The 15,441-nt window shown below is 38.7% G+C and overlaps 1 protein-coding gene across 1 annotated transcript in view; it reads left to right on the top strand.

Moving 5' to 3' along the window:
- Positions 1-15,441, top strand: part of THSD7B (thrombospondin type 1 domain containing 7B) — a 1,055,806-nt gene that overhangs the window by 123,426 nt on the left and 916,939 nt on the right. Inside the window, exon 2 of the mRNA XM_069574436.1 lies at positions 12,537-12,708. Within this exon, the coding sequence (XP_069430537.1) occupies positions 12,570-12,708 (139 nt within the window). The 5' untranslated portion in view covers positions 12,537-12,569. The remainder of the gene's footprint in view (positions 1-12,536; positions 12,709-15,441) is intronic.

The raw sequence follows: 15,441 nt of genomic DNA, 5'->3' as shown, positions 1-15,441 counted from the left end.
AGATATAAGAAAGTTTGTGGGAATGGAATTTTGCAGTGTTCAGGGGGAAGTATAATTAGAATAAATATATATATTTTTGCATATGTTTGAAGTTACTGGCTTTCTGAGCCCAATTTTTTCTGTTAATTATGATTTTATTAGAATAGAATGCATCCTTTTGTACCTTTTCACTTCATTAATTCCTTCATTTATTCAACATTGGCTTTGTACCTACTGGGTCTAGATAAGAGGCTACAAACTCAAAATACAAGATGGAGAAAGTATGACCCCTGCCTTTAAGGAAAGAACTTTTTGGTTGGACATTACAGAAACTCAGGAATATTGTTGAGGATTTTGAAAATGCATGTCTTTAACAACCTAGTGAAATGGCTACCCACTCCACTATTCTTGCCTGGAGAATCCCCAGGGAGAGAGGAGCGTGGCTGCAATCCACGAGGTCACAAAGAGTTCGACATGACTAATCGACTAAGCACAACAACCTAGTGAAAGTGTTAGTCATTCAGTCCTGTCCAACTCTTTACAACCCCATGGACAGTAGCCCACCAGGCTCCTCTGTCCATGGAATTCTCTAGGCAAGAATACTGGAGTGGGTTGCCATTCCCTTCTCCAGGGGATCTTCCCAACCCAGGGACTGAACTTAGGTCTCCTGCATTGCAGGCAGATTCTTTACCATCTGAGCCACCAGGGAAGCCCCATCATAGTACCCCAAGTAAATACTTGAATTCATGCCAAAAATAGAAATGCAGACAAGTGGCAGGATTAAACTGATTTTATCCATCCTCTTGGTTGTTCCTAACGGACCAATGCTAACATTCAGTGTACTTAGGGGAATAACTTATGTGCTGACTACTGACTCATTTGACTTCTCTTGAAGCCATGGGTCTTCGTGCAGTGAGGAACCACTTCCGGCTCAGTTGACTGAGGATAGCATGCAAAGAGATGTTTTTTTGTTCCAACATTTTACCAGGGGACCTTTTCTCTCCTCCATACCCATAGTTTTCTGCCCTCATAACTGAGAATGAATGGTTTAAGCATGCTTTCCAGAGTGGATGGTTTCAAAGAATATATTATTAATATGCAGTAAATATTTTTAATGAATTATGGGTTAACAGGAATATAATTTCACAGAAGAAATGCATCCTATTGCTGCTTAATTAAAATCTTTCTGCTGATGGAGAGTTCTCTCTCTGGTGTTTTCTTTAATGCATTCATGATGCTTCTGTCTGGGCTCCCCTGCTAGAGATATCTTTCATTATAATCCACTTATCTAAGTTTGTAATTAAACTTCTAAATGTAAAATTTACAGTGAAAAATTGCCAGGGTACCTAGTGAACTTTTCCTTTTTCTCTGAGAGAAATCATTCTTTGAAAATTTTGGTTTTGTGTCTTGGTCTATTGGTCATTTTATTATTTTAAAAGTATCTGTGTGTGCATGCAAGTCTGTGCACTTTTGTGAAGTACTGTTTATTTAGTGTCATCAGTTTCTGCCTGTTTCTGTGAAATTGGAGGTAGATAGTATTGATTAAATAAATGTACTGCATTTTTTTAAGGTATGAAGGTGGTAAATGAAATGTATTTCAAAACAAGTGGCTTCAGTCTTTGTTGATCTGTTTGAAATGGCTAGAAACAATGAAAAACCAAAACGAAACCCTTGGATATGCTGGTAGAAAGAATATAGTCTGTTTTCCATTGGTCAAGCATGTTCTTGCAACTTTCCTTATAGTTTATACAATAAAGGAAGAATCTAAAGTCACAATTTGCACTTCAACTTCGTTTGAAATATTGTCTTGCCGATATCACTCCATCCTTTTGGGAAGAATGAGATGAGACAGGATGAAAATAATTTCTATTAAATCTCATGCATGTGATAAGGAACTTGTTAATGGACAATGCCCAGTCGTAATAAATGAACACTTATAAAAGATAATGGATGAGACTGCTGGAGAATTATTTTATAGGCTTATAAACATGTTATTATTTTTATGTCAGCTGTTAACACAATTCACAAAGTTCCTTTGCCACAGTAGATGCATAATTAATCAAGAGAACACAAAGCTATATTTACAGTTTAACTGGATAATTCTCCTGACATTAAATATTTAGAATCTTATATTGGAAAAAATATTACTGAGTAATTAAGTATTTTCTTTTAATTTCAAAGGTCAATAGTGTTTGATCAGAGAGTTTTATCTTGTTCACACATTCAAGTTCTCCTGAATTCTTATAAACCTCTTTAGAGTAACTGTTAAATATAAGCCCACATAAAATTATGCTGTGTCTACACTCATACATATAAAACACATATAAATGAATATTTATCTGTTTGTAAGGTTTGGTAAAAAGAGGTTATCAAATCCTTCCCTGCATCTTCAAGAAGGTTGGACTACTACAGGCTAACACCATTAGGTGCCTATTTTATTTGCTAAACTATCTCCAGAAGTGATTGTACTAATTTTATGACTCTTCTAGAATGCAGTGCCTTAAAATTGAATGCAATTTCTTTTTATTAACCTAAGTTTCTCCGAACAGGAGATGACATAGATTTTATTTTTTCTCTAATGACTTCATTATGTTTTTTTCATATAATTTCCATCAATCTATTTAACTTTTTTTCTACTTTATAAAATAATAGATTATTTTGCTTGAGGATTTAAGAAGCATAGACCATAGCAAACTTTTTAATTCTTTAGATCTTTTCTTGGTAGTACACTGGGATGTTTGTAATTTATTTGTAAAGTAGAAAGAATCTTTCAGCTATTTACTGTTGTCCATACTGATTTTTACAGTTTCACAAGTTACCTAAATTGACTTTACTGACTGAGCACAGAGAAGAGAATTCAGGAATTCAAACTAATGTGAAAATATGGGCTTCTCCATCCATCTGTCTCCCATTATATGGAAAAGCCTTTTTCTCAGGATTGTGGTCTGAGATCAAGAGAATTTAGGAAAAAAATCTACAAATGTAGACTCCATAATCCTTTCATTTGCTTAGCTAATATTTAATGAACACTTACTATTTTCCAGGCAATATACTAGGTGCTGGGCATATAACAGTGAGCAAGATAAACTATTTAGATGATACTGCTGCTGCTGCTGCTAAGTGGCTTCAGTCGTGTCCGACTCTGTGCGACCCCATAGACGGCAGCCCACCAGGCTCCCCTGTCCCTGGGATTCTCCAGGCAAGAACACTGGAGTGGGTTGCCATTTCCTTCTCTAATGCATGAAAGTTAAGAGTGAACGTGAAGTCACTCAGTTGTGTCCGACTCTTAGCGACCCCATGGACTACAGCCTACCAGGCTCCTCTGTCCATGGGATTTTCCAGGCAAAAGTGATGGAGTGGGGTGCCATTGCCTTCTCCAGATGATACTAGAGGAGAGGAAAATAAATAAACCAATACACACTAGATTGTCAAGTGTATCTTTTCTAAGTGTTACAAAGAAACAGAAGAAACGAACATCAAGGGGGTGGAGTGCTTGCAATTGTGCTGAACAGATTGGTTTGGGAAAGCCTTTGAGGTTAATGAACTGAGGAAGCAAGTCATGTGAATGGGTCCCTAAGAAACAGTAGTGCAAGGGCCTTGAGGAACAAGAAAAGGCCCAGTGTGTCTGGGCTACAGAAATGAATGGAGAATGGTCAGAATGAGAGAAAGCAAAAGTCCAATCAACAGAATCTTTACATTTTATTCTAAAGTCGTGAGAGGACTTTAAAGAGGAAGGTGCACTTTCCTTCTTAAAGGTTATCCTGTATTTCCTGTGGAGAATGCATAGAAGCAGCCCAGAGTGAAGGCAGGAAAACCAGCTAGGAGAATATTCCCATAGCTCAGGTGAGAAATGATGGTGGCTGGCACTAAGCAAGAGAATGGGAAGTGACTTGATGCTGAACAAATTGGGAACAAATTGGTTTTACCCACTAGTTTGACTGATGGATTGGTTTTCAGGTGTGAGAAAAAGAAAGGAGTTTAGGAGAACTCCTGGTCTTCTGGTCAGTGTGATGCCTTTATAGAAATGGAGACACTGAGGGGAGAATTAGGCCATGGATGACACAGGAGAATCACAAGCATCTTGATGTATGTTCCATGTGAGTTGCTCTCAGATATCCAAGTGGTGATTTACTGGTAAGTTGAGTGTGTGAGTTAAGGAAAGAAGTCAGGACTGGGGATGTGGGATTCAATATGGAGAAATGACAGTCATGAAGCATGGTATGTAAAACTGAATGGCTACATAAGATCTATTGGGGAGTGAGCAAAGCTAGAGAGGAAGAGGAATTTGAGGACCAAGTTAGAGGTATACTCATTTAGAGCTCAGAATAAGAGGAAGTATTTGGAAAGGAAGCTGAGAAGAAGTGGCCAGTGAGAAGTTAAAAAATAAGAGAGAGAGAGATTTGGTGGCTCAGTTCTGACTGGAAAAAGCCATTAAGGAGGGAATCATGAAAGATTTGAGCAACAACCAGGAATTTAGTCATGAGGATGTGATGCCATGGGGTATCAAGATGATTTTCCATCAGGTGATGATGAATTGGTTCCAAAATTACAAGAATGTGTCTTAATACCTTCCAAACCAGGGAGAGCTTGGCAACTGTGTAGAAAGTTGCTCCAGAAATATGTTCTTATTTTAGACTCTGTCTCTATGGGTGGATTGTTCTTATCAGGGAATCCGAGGCAGCTTGCTAGGGTAATTACTACTGTTCTCTCTTACATATAGTTCATTGTAGAGGACATGCCCCTTTTTTCACTGTGATGACACTCATGAAAAATAATGACAGATCTGGCTACTTTTCTTTGGATGATGCTGCACATATTACCTAAAAAAGCCAGGATGGGGAATAAACCAACCTCGCTTGCTTAGAAATGGGGACATACTTGTCCAAGTTTCCAGAGAGGTTAGGTGTGTTGTTTGAATCATGAGAGAAGTTGTTTCAATCTGTAGAAGTTGCAGAGACAGAAACACATACACAAATAGGTCTGTCTATAAATAGACACCATGAATCCAGGGACCTGGGTGCTGTAGGTGTTAGAGCTGCTTTCAGCTCCTGTAACAGAAAACACAAAAATGTGGCTTGGAACAAAGGAGTCTGTTTCGCACACAAATCAGAAAGTTCAGAAATTGCCAATCTAGGACAGATCAGAGAGTCCAGAAGTAGTTGCTATAGAGTCTGAGGCTTTGTCTGCCTCCCCTCCTTCTCTCTTAGTGGGTGGTGTTCATCCCATGGTTTTTGGATGCCTCTGGCACCTCCAGACATTACTGTCTGTGTTCTAGGCAGGGGTCATAGGAAAAGGGGCCAATATCAAAGAACCACATTTCCCCCCGACACTTTCGGGGGGTTATATATATATATATATATATATATATATATTTAAAGAACAATCGCCTCCTCTCCTTGACACTTGTAGATTATTGACCAGAACTGTGTCATGTGGCCACCTTTGCTACAAGGAAATCTGCACATGTGATTTGCTTTCAAACAGGGCTGGTGGACATTCTTTAAAAGTTGTAATTCTGGAAGACAGGGTGAAAATAGCACCATCTGCCACAGCTACCAAGTTGGTTTTGGCAAATTGATTTCTATCAGTAGTATGTCCTGTGGCAAAAGTTTGTTTGGAGATATGTAAAGCATTTGTGTGTATTTTGTGAAAAATTTTTGGAATTTATTATGTGATGCAAACCTGTGGCTTTGAGTCGTACTGTAAACCAAAAACCACGTGATTGGATATTTTTTGTGATATGCTTACAGGTCCCCCATGCTTGTATTTGATATAATTTAGGATTCTGCAGTGAGGTTCGTGTAGGAAGACGCTGGAGGTTAAAAGACTTAAGGAAGTTATTAAACAGCTTGTGATTGCTAAAGGTTACCCTCTCATAGAATAGAGATGATAATACCTGTTTTCTCCTTCGCAGTGTCTGTGTGGGTCTTTAATGGGGCTCTTGGTATAGAGTGCTTTTAGCTCTTCAGAAATAAGGCACAAAGTCACAGATGGGGAGGTTGAAAATATCATCCCCCAGTCCTTTGCCGCAGGGCAGGATAACATTCAAACCCTCCCTGAAATGTTCCTTGAGTCAGAGTTTTATTTTTTCTCTTAAGTATTGTTTTATTGATTTGGCTGTGCTGGGTCTTAGTTGCAGCATGTGGGATCTTCAATCTTTGTTGCAGGATTTGGCATCTTTAGTTGAGGCGTGTGGGATCTAGTTCCCTGATCAGGGATTGAACTCTGGCCACTTGCAGTGGGAGTGCAGAGCCCCAGTCACTGGATCACCAGGGAAGGCCCACAGAATCAGGGCTCTTCTGAATTTTGAGAGAATCATGATAACAGGGAGCCTCCCCGATGGCTCAGCAGGTAAAGAACCTGCCTGCAGTGCAGGAGACACCGGAGACTTGAGTTCAATCCCCGAGTAGGGAAGATACCCTGGAGGAGGAAATGGCAACCCACTCCAGAATGCTTGCTTAGAAATCTCATGGACAGAGGAGCCTGGTGGGCTACAGTCCAAAGTGTTTCAAAAATGCAGACATGACTGAGTGACTGAGTATGCAGGCTCTCATGGTAATGAGAGCAATGATACCATTAGGGAGTGCTCACTTTTTGGTAGGTGCCTGGCAGGTGCTCATCTGGGAATCTTCCCTCCATTATTTGATTCCATCCTTACCCCCCTAGGACTGTGGGATGATGGCCTTCATCAGTTCGTAGGTGGGACCCTGAGGTTCCCAGGCTGGTGACCCGCCAGAGTCACCATGTGTGATGCTATAAACAGATATGGGCTGTGGGGCCAGGGCCATTTTGTAATTCAGCTTTGATGTTTTCTAGCTGAGGTGACCTTAGGATAATTATTTAACATCCTCAATGATCAGTCTCTTTTACATCTGAAAAATAGGAATAGTTGATATAATGTGAGGATGAAGTGAAATGATGTATAAATTGCCTTGTACAAGCTGCTGAGAACCCTACACAGGGTTAGAAAGGATCTACATTTTTAAGGCTATGAAAAGTGACTTCTGTTGGCATTGGGTCACAGTGCTAGTTTCAGAGGAGGTTCACTGAGATTAATCGCAAACAACTTACTCCCTTTGTGACCTGGGGCTTGTCACTTACCTCTCTGTGCCTCAGTTTCCTTATCTCTAAACCGAGGGATAACATGAATATCTATTTCATAAGGCTATAGTGAGAGTTCAGTGAAGTGCTTAGGTCAATATTTTGAATATTGACAGATTACGCGGGATGGAATGCACTGCACAATACTGCAATCAGAAATTAGGCAAACGGCTGAGAATAAGGAAATGCTTCTCTGGTTTCTTTTTCAGTGTTTAGTTAACAATCACTTGCCCTTGGCAACTGGTTGGAGTTCCCATCCTGGTCAACAGAGTTGATCTGAAGTGTAGGCATCCTCCCCTCTAGCCGCTGCTACTCAGGCATCTTCTCTGCAGAGTTGCCATGAGATGGCACTATGGGGATGTTCACAGTCAAGTTTGCTTTTCTCCTCATTGCTGTTCCTTCAGGCTGTAAGCAAATTGCAACAATTTTTATTTTATAAGTTTTTTACCTTTTTAAATATTCAAGGACTTCAACGATAAGAATACATTTAAAGGAAAATTAAATGCATATGAAGTGTAAAGCACATTTTTCATAGTTTGAATGGCCTTTAAATGGTTAGAAAACTGAGGCTAAAAGGAGAAACTATTTTTTTTTATTTCTCTTAGTATTCATCAGTTTAGAGCTAACCTTGCAAATACATTTTGGATGCTAAGATATATAGTAAATAAGTTGATTTGGAGACTCAACGACCTTCCTGATATAAATTATTCATGCCGTTGTGAGTAGCACATGCTTCCTGAATAATATATTATTTCATGGTAGTTACAGCATTTTTCCAGTTGTGTTTTACAAACAGAGAAGTGGCAGCTCTAATTGTTTCTTGTCTCCTCTCATTGTGTTTATTGTGAACTCTTGTGTGGCTTTTAAAGTCATGGATACAATTATGACTCCTAGTATCTTCCCAGGAATAATTTAGTGAGTTTCAGGTCTTTAGAGGGACTAGAGGCAGCATAGTTTAGTGGAGTAAGACACAGCTGTGTTCAAACTCCATCCTACACGCTCCATCAACTCAGCGGAGATTCTCCATTTACTACTGGATATAAAGCATGGTGAATGGGAGAGACTTCTTCAAGCCTAATTTCGCATCCTCTGGTCTCAAGTTTCTTGGGAAAAGAGAGCTAACCAGGGATAGGGTTTTAGCTAGTACAGATGCTAAAAATGTGTGGGTGTTTTTAGGAGTAAAATTGCTGTGGCCTCCTGAACTGAGATGCTTTGGTGCATTCTCTAAGATCTCCATTTCATTTTTTTTTCTTTTAAATCAAGGTTAGTTGTAGGTTGCTACTGTCACTATCCTTTTTTTTTAAAAAAATAATTTTATTGAAGTATAGTTGATTTTCGGAGAAGGCAATGGCACCCCACTCCAGTACTCTTGCCTGGAAAATTCCGTGGACGGAGGAGCCTGGTAGGCTACATGAGGTTGCTAAGAGTCGGACACGACTGAGTGACTTCACTTTGACTTTTCACTTTCATGCATTGGAGAAGGAAATGGCAACCCACTCCAGTGTTCTTGCCTGGAGAATCCCTGGGACGGGGGAGCCTGGTAGGAGACCGTCTGTGGGGTTGCACAGAGTTGGCCACAACTTAAGCGACTTAGCAGTAGCAGCATAGATGATTTACAATATTGTGTTAATTTCTGCTGTACAGCAAAGTGAATCAGATACACACATAGACACACACACACACATATATATAGTTCTTTATATGGTTTATCGCAGGACATTGAATATAGTTTCCTATCCTATATAATATAGGACCTTGTTTATCCATCCTCTATATAATAGTTTGCATCTGCTAGTCCCAAAGTCCCAGGCTCTCTCCCCTTGAAAAACACAAGTCTGTTCTCTATGTCTTTACTGTCATCATCCTTATTAATCTGTGATAGCCAGGAGATAATGGTGAGGACAGGAGTCTGTAAGCCACTTTCTTCAGGGATCTTCCACTGGCAGCTTAGGTGAACACAAAAGGACCCTTAAAGTCAGTGGGTCCCTTTGCAGAGTTAGTACAGAGCTCTGTGCCAGTGAGGAAGCCTACTACTTATAGTCTCACAGCAACTCTGTTTAGGTCTTGCAATAAAAAACCAAAGATTGATGCAAAATTCAAAATATTTATATATACATTTATTTATACATAAATTATTGGCTAATCAATCCAGGTTACGCTTACATGCAGTCTCACTGAAACTCCAGATCCTTTTAAATCTTTTTTTGGCTTCTCACTTATGGCCATTTAGAGTTGAACAGACATGCTTTTGGCCCTCCGTCTCTTTGGCTTACCTTGTAATGACATGAATATGCTCTTAGATATGCTGAAAGTCTGTCTCCCACAATGAGAATGAACAAAGTCATCACCTATATACCCTGGTGATTTCCTATCACGAAAGTAGTGGTCTCAGTAGAGAGCTGGTCCTGCTGGTTAATTAGTATATTAATAGTAATAATAATAGCATAAGATTAACTGCCCTAAAACACGAATCATCCTTTTTATCAGAAGTTCTCTAACATTACAATGACTTAAATCCATCATTATACAGAAAGCCAAGTCATTTGCTTTCCCAGGGGTATTTTTTTTAAGCTAATTTGATCCATAGGATTCACTAGGAAGTTATCTTGTCTTAAAAATTTTTTTTTCATTGAAATATAGTTCATTTACAATTTTGTATTATTTTCAGGTGTACAGCAAAGTGAATCAGTTATATATGCATTCTTTTTTAGATTCTTTTTCACTATAGATTATTAAAAGCTATTGAGTATAGCCCCCATGTTATACAGTAGGGCCTTGTTAGTTACCTCTTTTCTGTATAGCAGTCTGTATATTTTAATCCCAAACTCCTAATTTATACCTCCCCCTTTTCTTTTTTAATAATCAAGTTTGTTTTCCCTCTCTGTGACTCTACTTCTGTTTTGTAGATAAGTTCATTTGCATTATTCTTTTTTAGATTCCACATGTAAGAGACATCATATGATATTTGTCTTTTTCTGTCTGCTCTAGGTCTACCCATGTTGTATCCCGGGGGCAGTATTTAGGTATTTTTCAGCTGCCTTCCCATGAAGGCATTGGTACCTTCTAAAAAATTAATGGCAATGGTACCTTCTAAAAAATGTGCACACCAAAGTTTTTGTAGCAAATCTATATTATGAAGAATGAATTGACTACTTGCATGTGTGTGTATGTGTGCAGACTTTAAACTATCATAATAAAATTCCCAAACCTTTCCTTGTTGTGTTGCTTGTTTAAGCACGTGGTTTTGCGATTAGCAACCTGAAATACCCATCATCTAAAGTGTATATATGTATATGTGCACAAAAGTGTCTCAAGTAGGGGTACAGCGTGTGTCTCATCCAGAGGAGGTTTAAGAAGTGTGTCCAGCAGTGCCTCACAGGCTCCATGGGACAGTCTAATAGGCCACTCCTGGGAACAAACAGTCAAGCAGGGGAGCTCTGTTTCGTTTTAGCAGCAACACTCCACTCTTTCGATATTGGCATGCAATGCAGAAACAGAAGAGAAGCTTTTGGTTGCTTATCCAAGTATTCTCTTCATCCCTGGACCAAGTCAAGTCACCAGAGAGCTGTGTACTGGAACTGTGTTGCTTGACTCCTTGCAGCATCACTTTCACTGACTTGTACTTTGCCACTGTACCCTTGGAGTGTTCTACAAGAGCCCGAGACCCCACTGACTACAGATTGCTGTTGTCTGTTTTATTGATGAAGGGACGCGTTGAGTGCATGACTCAGCACGGCATCTGTGTTGATGAGAACTCTCGGGGTTGTTTCCACCACTGCTTGGGAGCAGGGTGATGGCTTCTCCTAAAACAATATGAAAAGAACATATACTTTACTCCTCTGTATATGAGGGCTGTAGTAGCCACTTCTTTTTGTCTTTTTTTTCTTTTTAATCTAGGAAATTTACAGTCAGACTTACTCCCTACTTTCAGCAACTCTTTGGTAAATGTTTATGGGCAATAACTTCTATCCTTGACAGTCTTTCTTACTGTTTTATCCTTTTATCACCTTTTATCTATCAGTGTATTTTTCTAACGTATGTAACATTTTTCTAACATATCCTTTTTTTGCCTTTTACCTCTCAGCATATTTTTCTAACATTATGCATTGTGGCAGGTCAGGAAGATCCCCTGGAGATGGAAATAGCAACCCACTCCAGTATTCTTGCCTGGGAAATCACATGGACAGAGGAGCCTGGCAATCACAGGGTCACAAAGAGTCAGACACAATGAACCGACTAACTTTCATGTTCACCCTATATCTCTTTAACTCAGTGTAGAATCTTCTTATGTCTTTTGGGAAACTACCTGCAGGATTATGTCCTGCAGGCACAACAGATTTGATATTCTCTTAAGGAAATTGTCTTAATCTTCTTTTGAAAATATGCCCCTCTTCCTGTTTCTCCTTTTTGGTCGAGGGGTCCCATCAGCTCTGGAATCTGTCTTTTCTATCTTATATCTCTCATACATCCCATCCAGTTGGTAATCAAATCCATCAAACCTAGCCTGTAAACTAAGCTTTGAAATTTCTTCTAATCTTTTCATTTACCAGTACTTGTCTGGAATATTTACCTAGTTTCCTAACTGGCCTCAATTTCTTTGTGATCCATTTTGTTTACTGATGTCAGTTATTTACAATTCATTTGCTTTCCTGTGATTCTTATTGTTATTTACAGAATGGACCCCAGAACCCTCACAAGACATTCAAGGCTCTTTATAATTTGCTCCCCAACCTACATGCAAAATCTCATCTCTGTCCATTCCACCCTCCCCTTTGTGTCTTTCACTGTAGCCACTGGCTCACTCCCTGTTCCCAAATACAAAATACATTTCAGCACCTAGTTCTCTCAGTCAGCCTGAAATGCCTTCCTGACACATTCAAGCCCTTTTCCTCTGGCTTATCTCAAATGTTACCTTGTGTGAGATTTCCCTATTTTTTTTTTTTCCCTCATCACAGAGGAACTAATTACCTTCTTCTAAATCATTCCCTCTCACCTTCTTAATACCACTATTAGAGCATTCATTGCCCTATTTTGGACTTTGCTGTATATGCTGATCTTTCTCCCCAAATCATGGGATCCTTAAGGAGTTTGATTGAGTGGAAGGAGGGAGTATACTAGGTATCTGCCAACCCTGCTCTTAAAAACAAAGACAAACTGTATGGGGGACTGTGGACAGTGCACTCACACACAGAGTCCTCAGAACTGATAGCACCTTCCATGGGTAAGGGCTTCCCAGGTGGCACTAGTGGTAAAGAACCCGCCTCCCATGGGTAAGGATTGAAAACATGGGATAATTCACGTCTGACATTAAAATATTATTAACAATATTCTATATACTCTCTTTATGATCTTGAACATTTATAATGCCATTTTGCTAAAAGTTCTAGCAGTTGAAGTGAGTTTTTATAATTTCTTTACAGAAGAAGCTTACATGATGTTCTTTCTTTTCCTTTTAGGAATAGGAAAGTCAAGAGGCTGAATTCTGCAGAATGTTTCCAAAGTGTAATCTGGCCATCACTGGCTGGGTATGGAGGAGCATGAGGAAGCTATTTCTGTTACTTTCTCTCTTGCTGTCCCATGCGGCTCATGTGGAAGGCAAAAAGGATAATCAGTTCATCTGGAAACCAGGTAGGCATGTCCTGGATGTTCCTTTGTCCCATTTTCATTAATGAGAAGAATATTCTTTCCATTCTTGTCCTTCTTATTCATGGAGGAGTGGGAAATCTCCAGAGAGGAACCAAAATAGGTTCTTCTTTATAAGACATTTGATTCTTATCCCTTATTCTATAATTGTCACCTCCAACCGTGATGCTTGTTATCCTTCTGAATTTCCATGTTGTTGCCAATTAAAGTTATGATCACCATAGTTACATCTGCTTCTTGGTCAGTATATCACCACTGTGCAACACATTTGTAGTGAAAATGGCATCTGAATTTAGTTGATATCCTCAAAATGATTTGAAATGTTAATGTATGTCTCTTTCTTTTGCTGTATAAACTAGCTAGGTATTTATTATTGTACATTTTCTAGCATACATTCTGTATATGTACGTTTTGAAGCATAGAAAATTATCCCAACAGCTTGGCCCATTAGCTGTGATTATACAGTGACCTTAATGTGTTTGGAGATCCTTAGCTACCTTGTACATGAGTATATGAATAAGTTGAGGTTTGGAGACTTGCATATAAATTATGTTCTTCTCTAAATATTTCCTTAATGTGACTGTGGAAGAGCACTGTTTAATTTTAAAGGCTAATACTTTATCAACTTAAATTATAAACCCAAGCATCTTGGCTCTTTGTATCACTGATGTTTTTTCTTTGTTGTAGATTTTAATTTTCTTCAAGTTTCACAATCAGATCATTTAAAATACTATTACTGTTTCAAGAGTCCATTCTAGCAAATACAGATAACTTATACACCTAATATCTTAGAATTGGAAACTGTGATGTCATAGAAGATCTATGGTCCTTGGAGAATTTTCATTTTAGGCTCATCATCTGTAAATTAAATAGACTGCAAACATATTATATCACCATGGAAATATGTATAAAAGTGATATTTGTAATATTTAAATGGCTTTGCAAAAATGAAAGTGAATTATGCTTTAAAGTAAATTAAGTAAAACCCCAACACCATTAGAGATACAGTCTGGAGGAAATTTAATTGCATTAAAGCCCTTATAAATTAATTTAATTGTGGACTCTAATACCATATTAGTGATTTTCATTTTTTACCTCACAGTAGTTTTAGAAAGCTTTGGAAATAGTTCTAAAAAGTCAAGATTGCATTTTTGCAAAGGGGCTATTTTATTTTAGTCAGAAAAGACTACACATTTTATCAAATCTAAATAAGTACATTTATATGGCTGTACTCTGGTCTAAAGTTCTCAAAAAAGTACAATTAAGATGGAAAGTAAAAATCTGAAATGTGAATGGGATGTATTAAGAAAATGGATTTATTTTGAAGCAAATTTTAAAAATAGGTCTGCTTTTCTAAAAGTAGGTCAATGGAACAAAATGGCACAGACCCCCTCTCCAGTGAGGGACACTGTGGTAACCATCACACTTGTTTTAGAAGTGAGAATCCTTCCCATCAGGTGCTTTGCACTGTTCAAAATGAATATCCATGTCATTACTCTCATTTTCCCTGGTATTCATTATTCTATCTCTCATTTGTGTGCCATCAAAAAGGTAATAATGTATGTTTTCCTGTATGGTTTCATTTATAAATTATGAATTTATTCCTTGTATGTGATCAGTCATTTTAAAAGTAAAAAAAAGATCTCAGAGATATAAAATTAAAAGCCAAAGTCTAGGCTATGTATTCCAATTTCTTATATATCCTTCAGAAATATCCTTTGCACATGTAAGGAAGTACCTCTCTATGCATAATTGTGCATACAAATCACACAAAATACACACACATATGTTTTATTATTATTACTAGTTATGGCTCTGCCTTCTGGATGGGAAGCTGAGTGTGGATGGTAGAGAATGTGGATCTGAAAGTTTCTGATTTGCACATACCTGTGTGTACATATGAGCTTTTCTGGTGGCTCAGTGGTAAAGAATTCTCCTGCCAATGCAGGAGATGCTGGTTGGTTCCTGGGTCAGGAAGACCCCTTGAGAAGGAAATGGCAACCCACTCCAGTGTTCTTAGAGCCTGGGAAATTTCATGGTCAGTGGAGCCTGGCAGGCTACAGTCCATAGCGTTGCACAAGATTCGGACACAGTTGAGTGATTAAACAACAGCAACAACAGGTACATACAGACAAACAGTACTTCCTGCAATCAGAATCGTACTTGGCGATATCTTACTCTGCATGTTGCTTTCAGCATGTAATGATGACTTGGTGAATATTACATACTAGTGCACATGGGTCAATCTCATCTTTTATTGGTTGCATAGTTTTCTTTTGCAGTTTTACGAATTTATTTAATCAGTGCTCCATTTGCTTATCTATTTTTCCTCTATTGCATGGCCATTTCACCAGCTTTTAGTTTTCTGTTATTATGAATAGTACTGACATGAATGCACTATTCTTTTAAAGGTAAGAGATAAATCAGTTTGAGAAGTCAGATGCCCTAGAGCAATTCTGGGTCATCATCTTGAAAGACAACCGCAGGGCTTTCCCAGGTGCTGCTAGTGGTGAAGAACCTGCCTACCACTGCAGGAGGTGCCAGAGACATTGATTCAATCCCTGGTTTAGGAAGATTCCCCTGGAGGAGGGCATGGCTACCCACTCCAGTATTCTTGCCTGGAGAATTCTGTGGACAGAGGAGCCTGGAAGGCTACCGTCCATAGTGTTGCAAAGAGTCAGACATGACTGAAGCAAGTTAGCCCACTTAGAATCTGTA

The sequence above is a fragment of the Ovis canadensis genome, chromosome 2 (assembly GCF_042477335.2).
Source record: "Ovis canadensis isolate MfBH-ARS-UI-01 breed Bighorn chromosome 2, ARS-UI_OviCan_v2, whole genome shotgun sequence".
In the NCBI taxonomy this organism is placed as follows: domain Eukaryota; kingdom Metazoa; phylum Chordata; class Mammalia; order Artiodactyla; family Bovidae; genus Ovis; species Ovis canadensis.
Note: the sequence above shows the minus strand (reverse complement) of the source record. Positions and strands in the feature narration are given on the sequence as shown.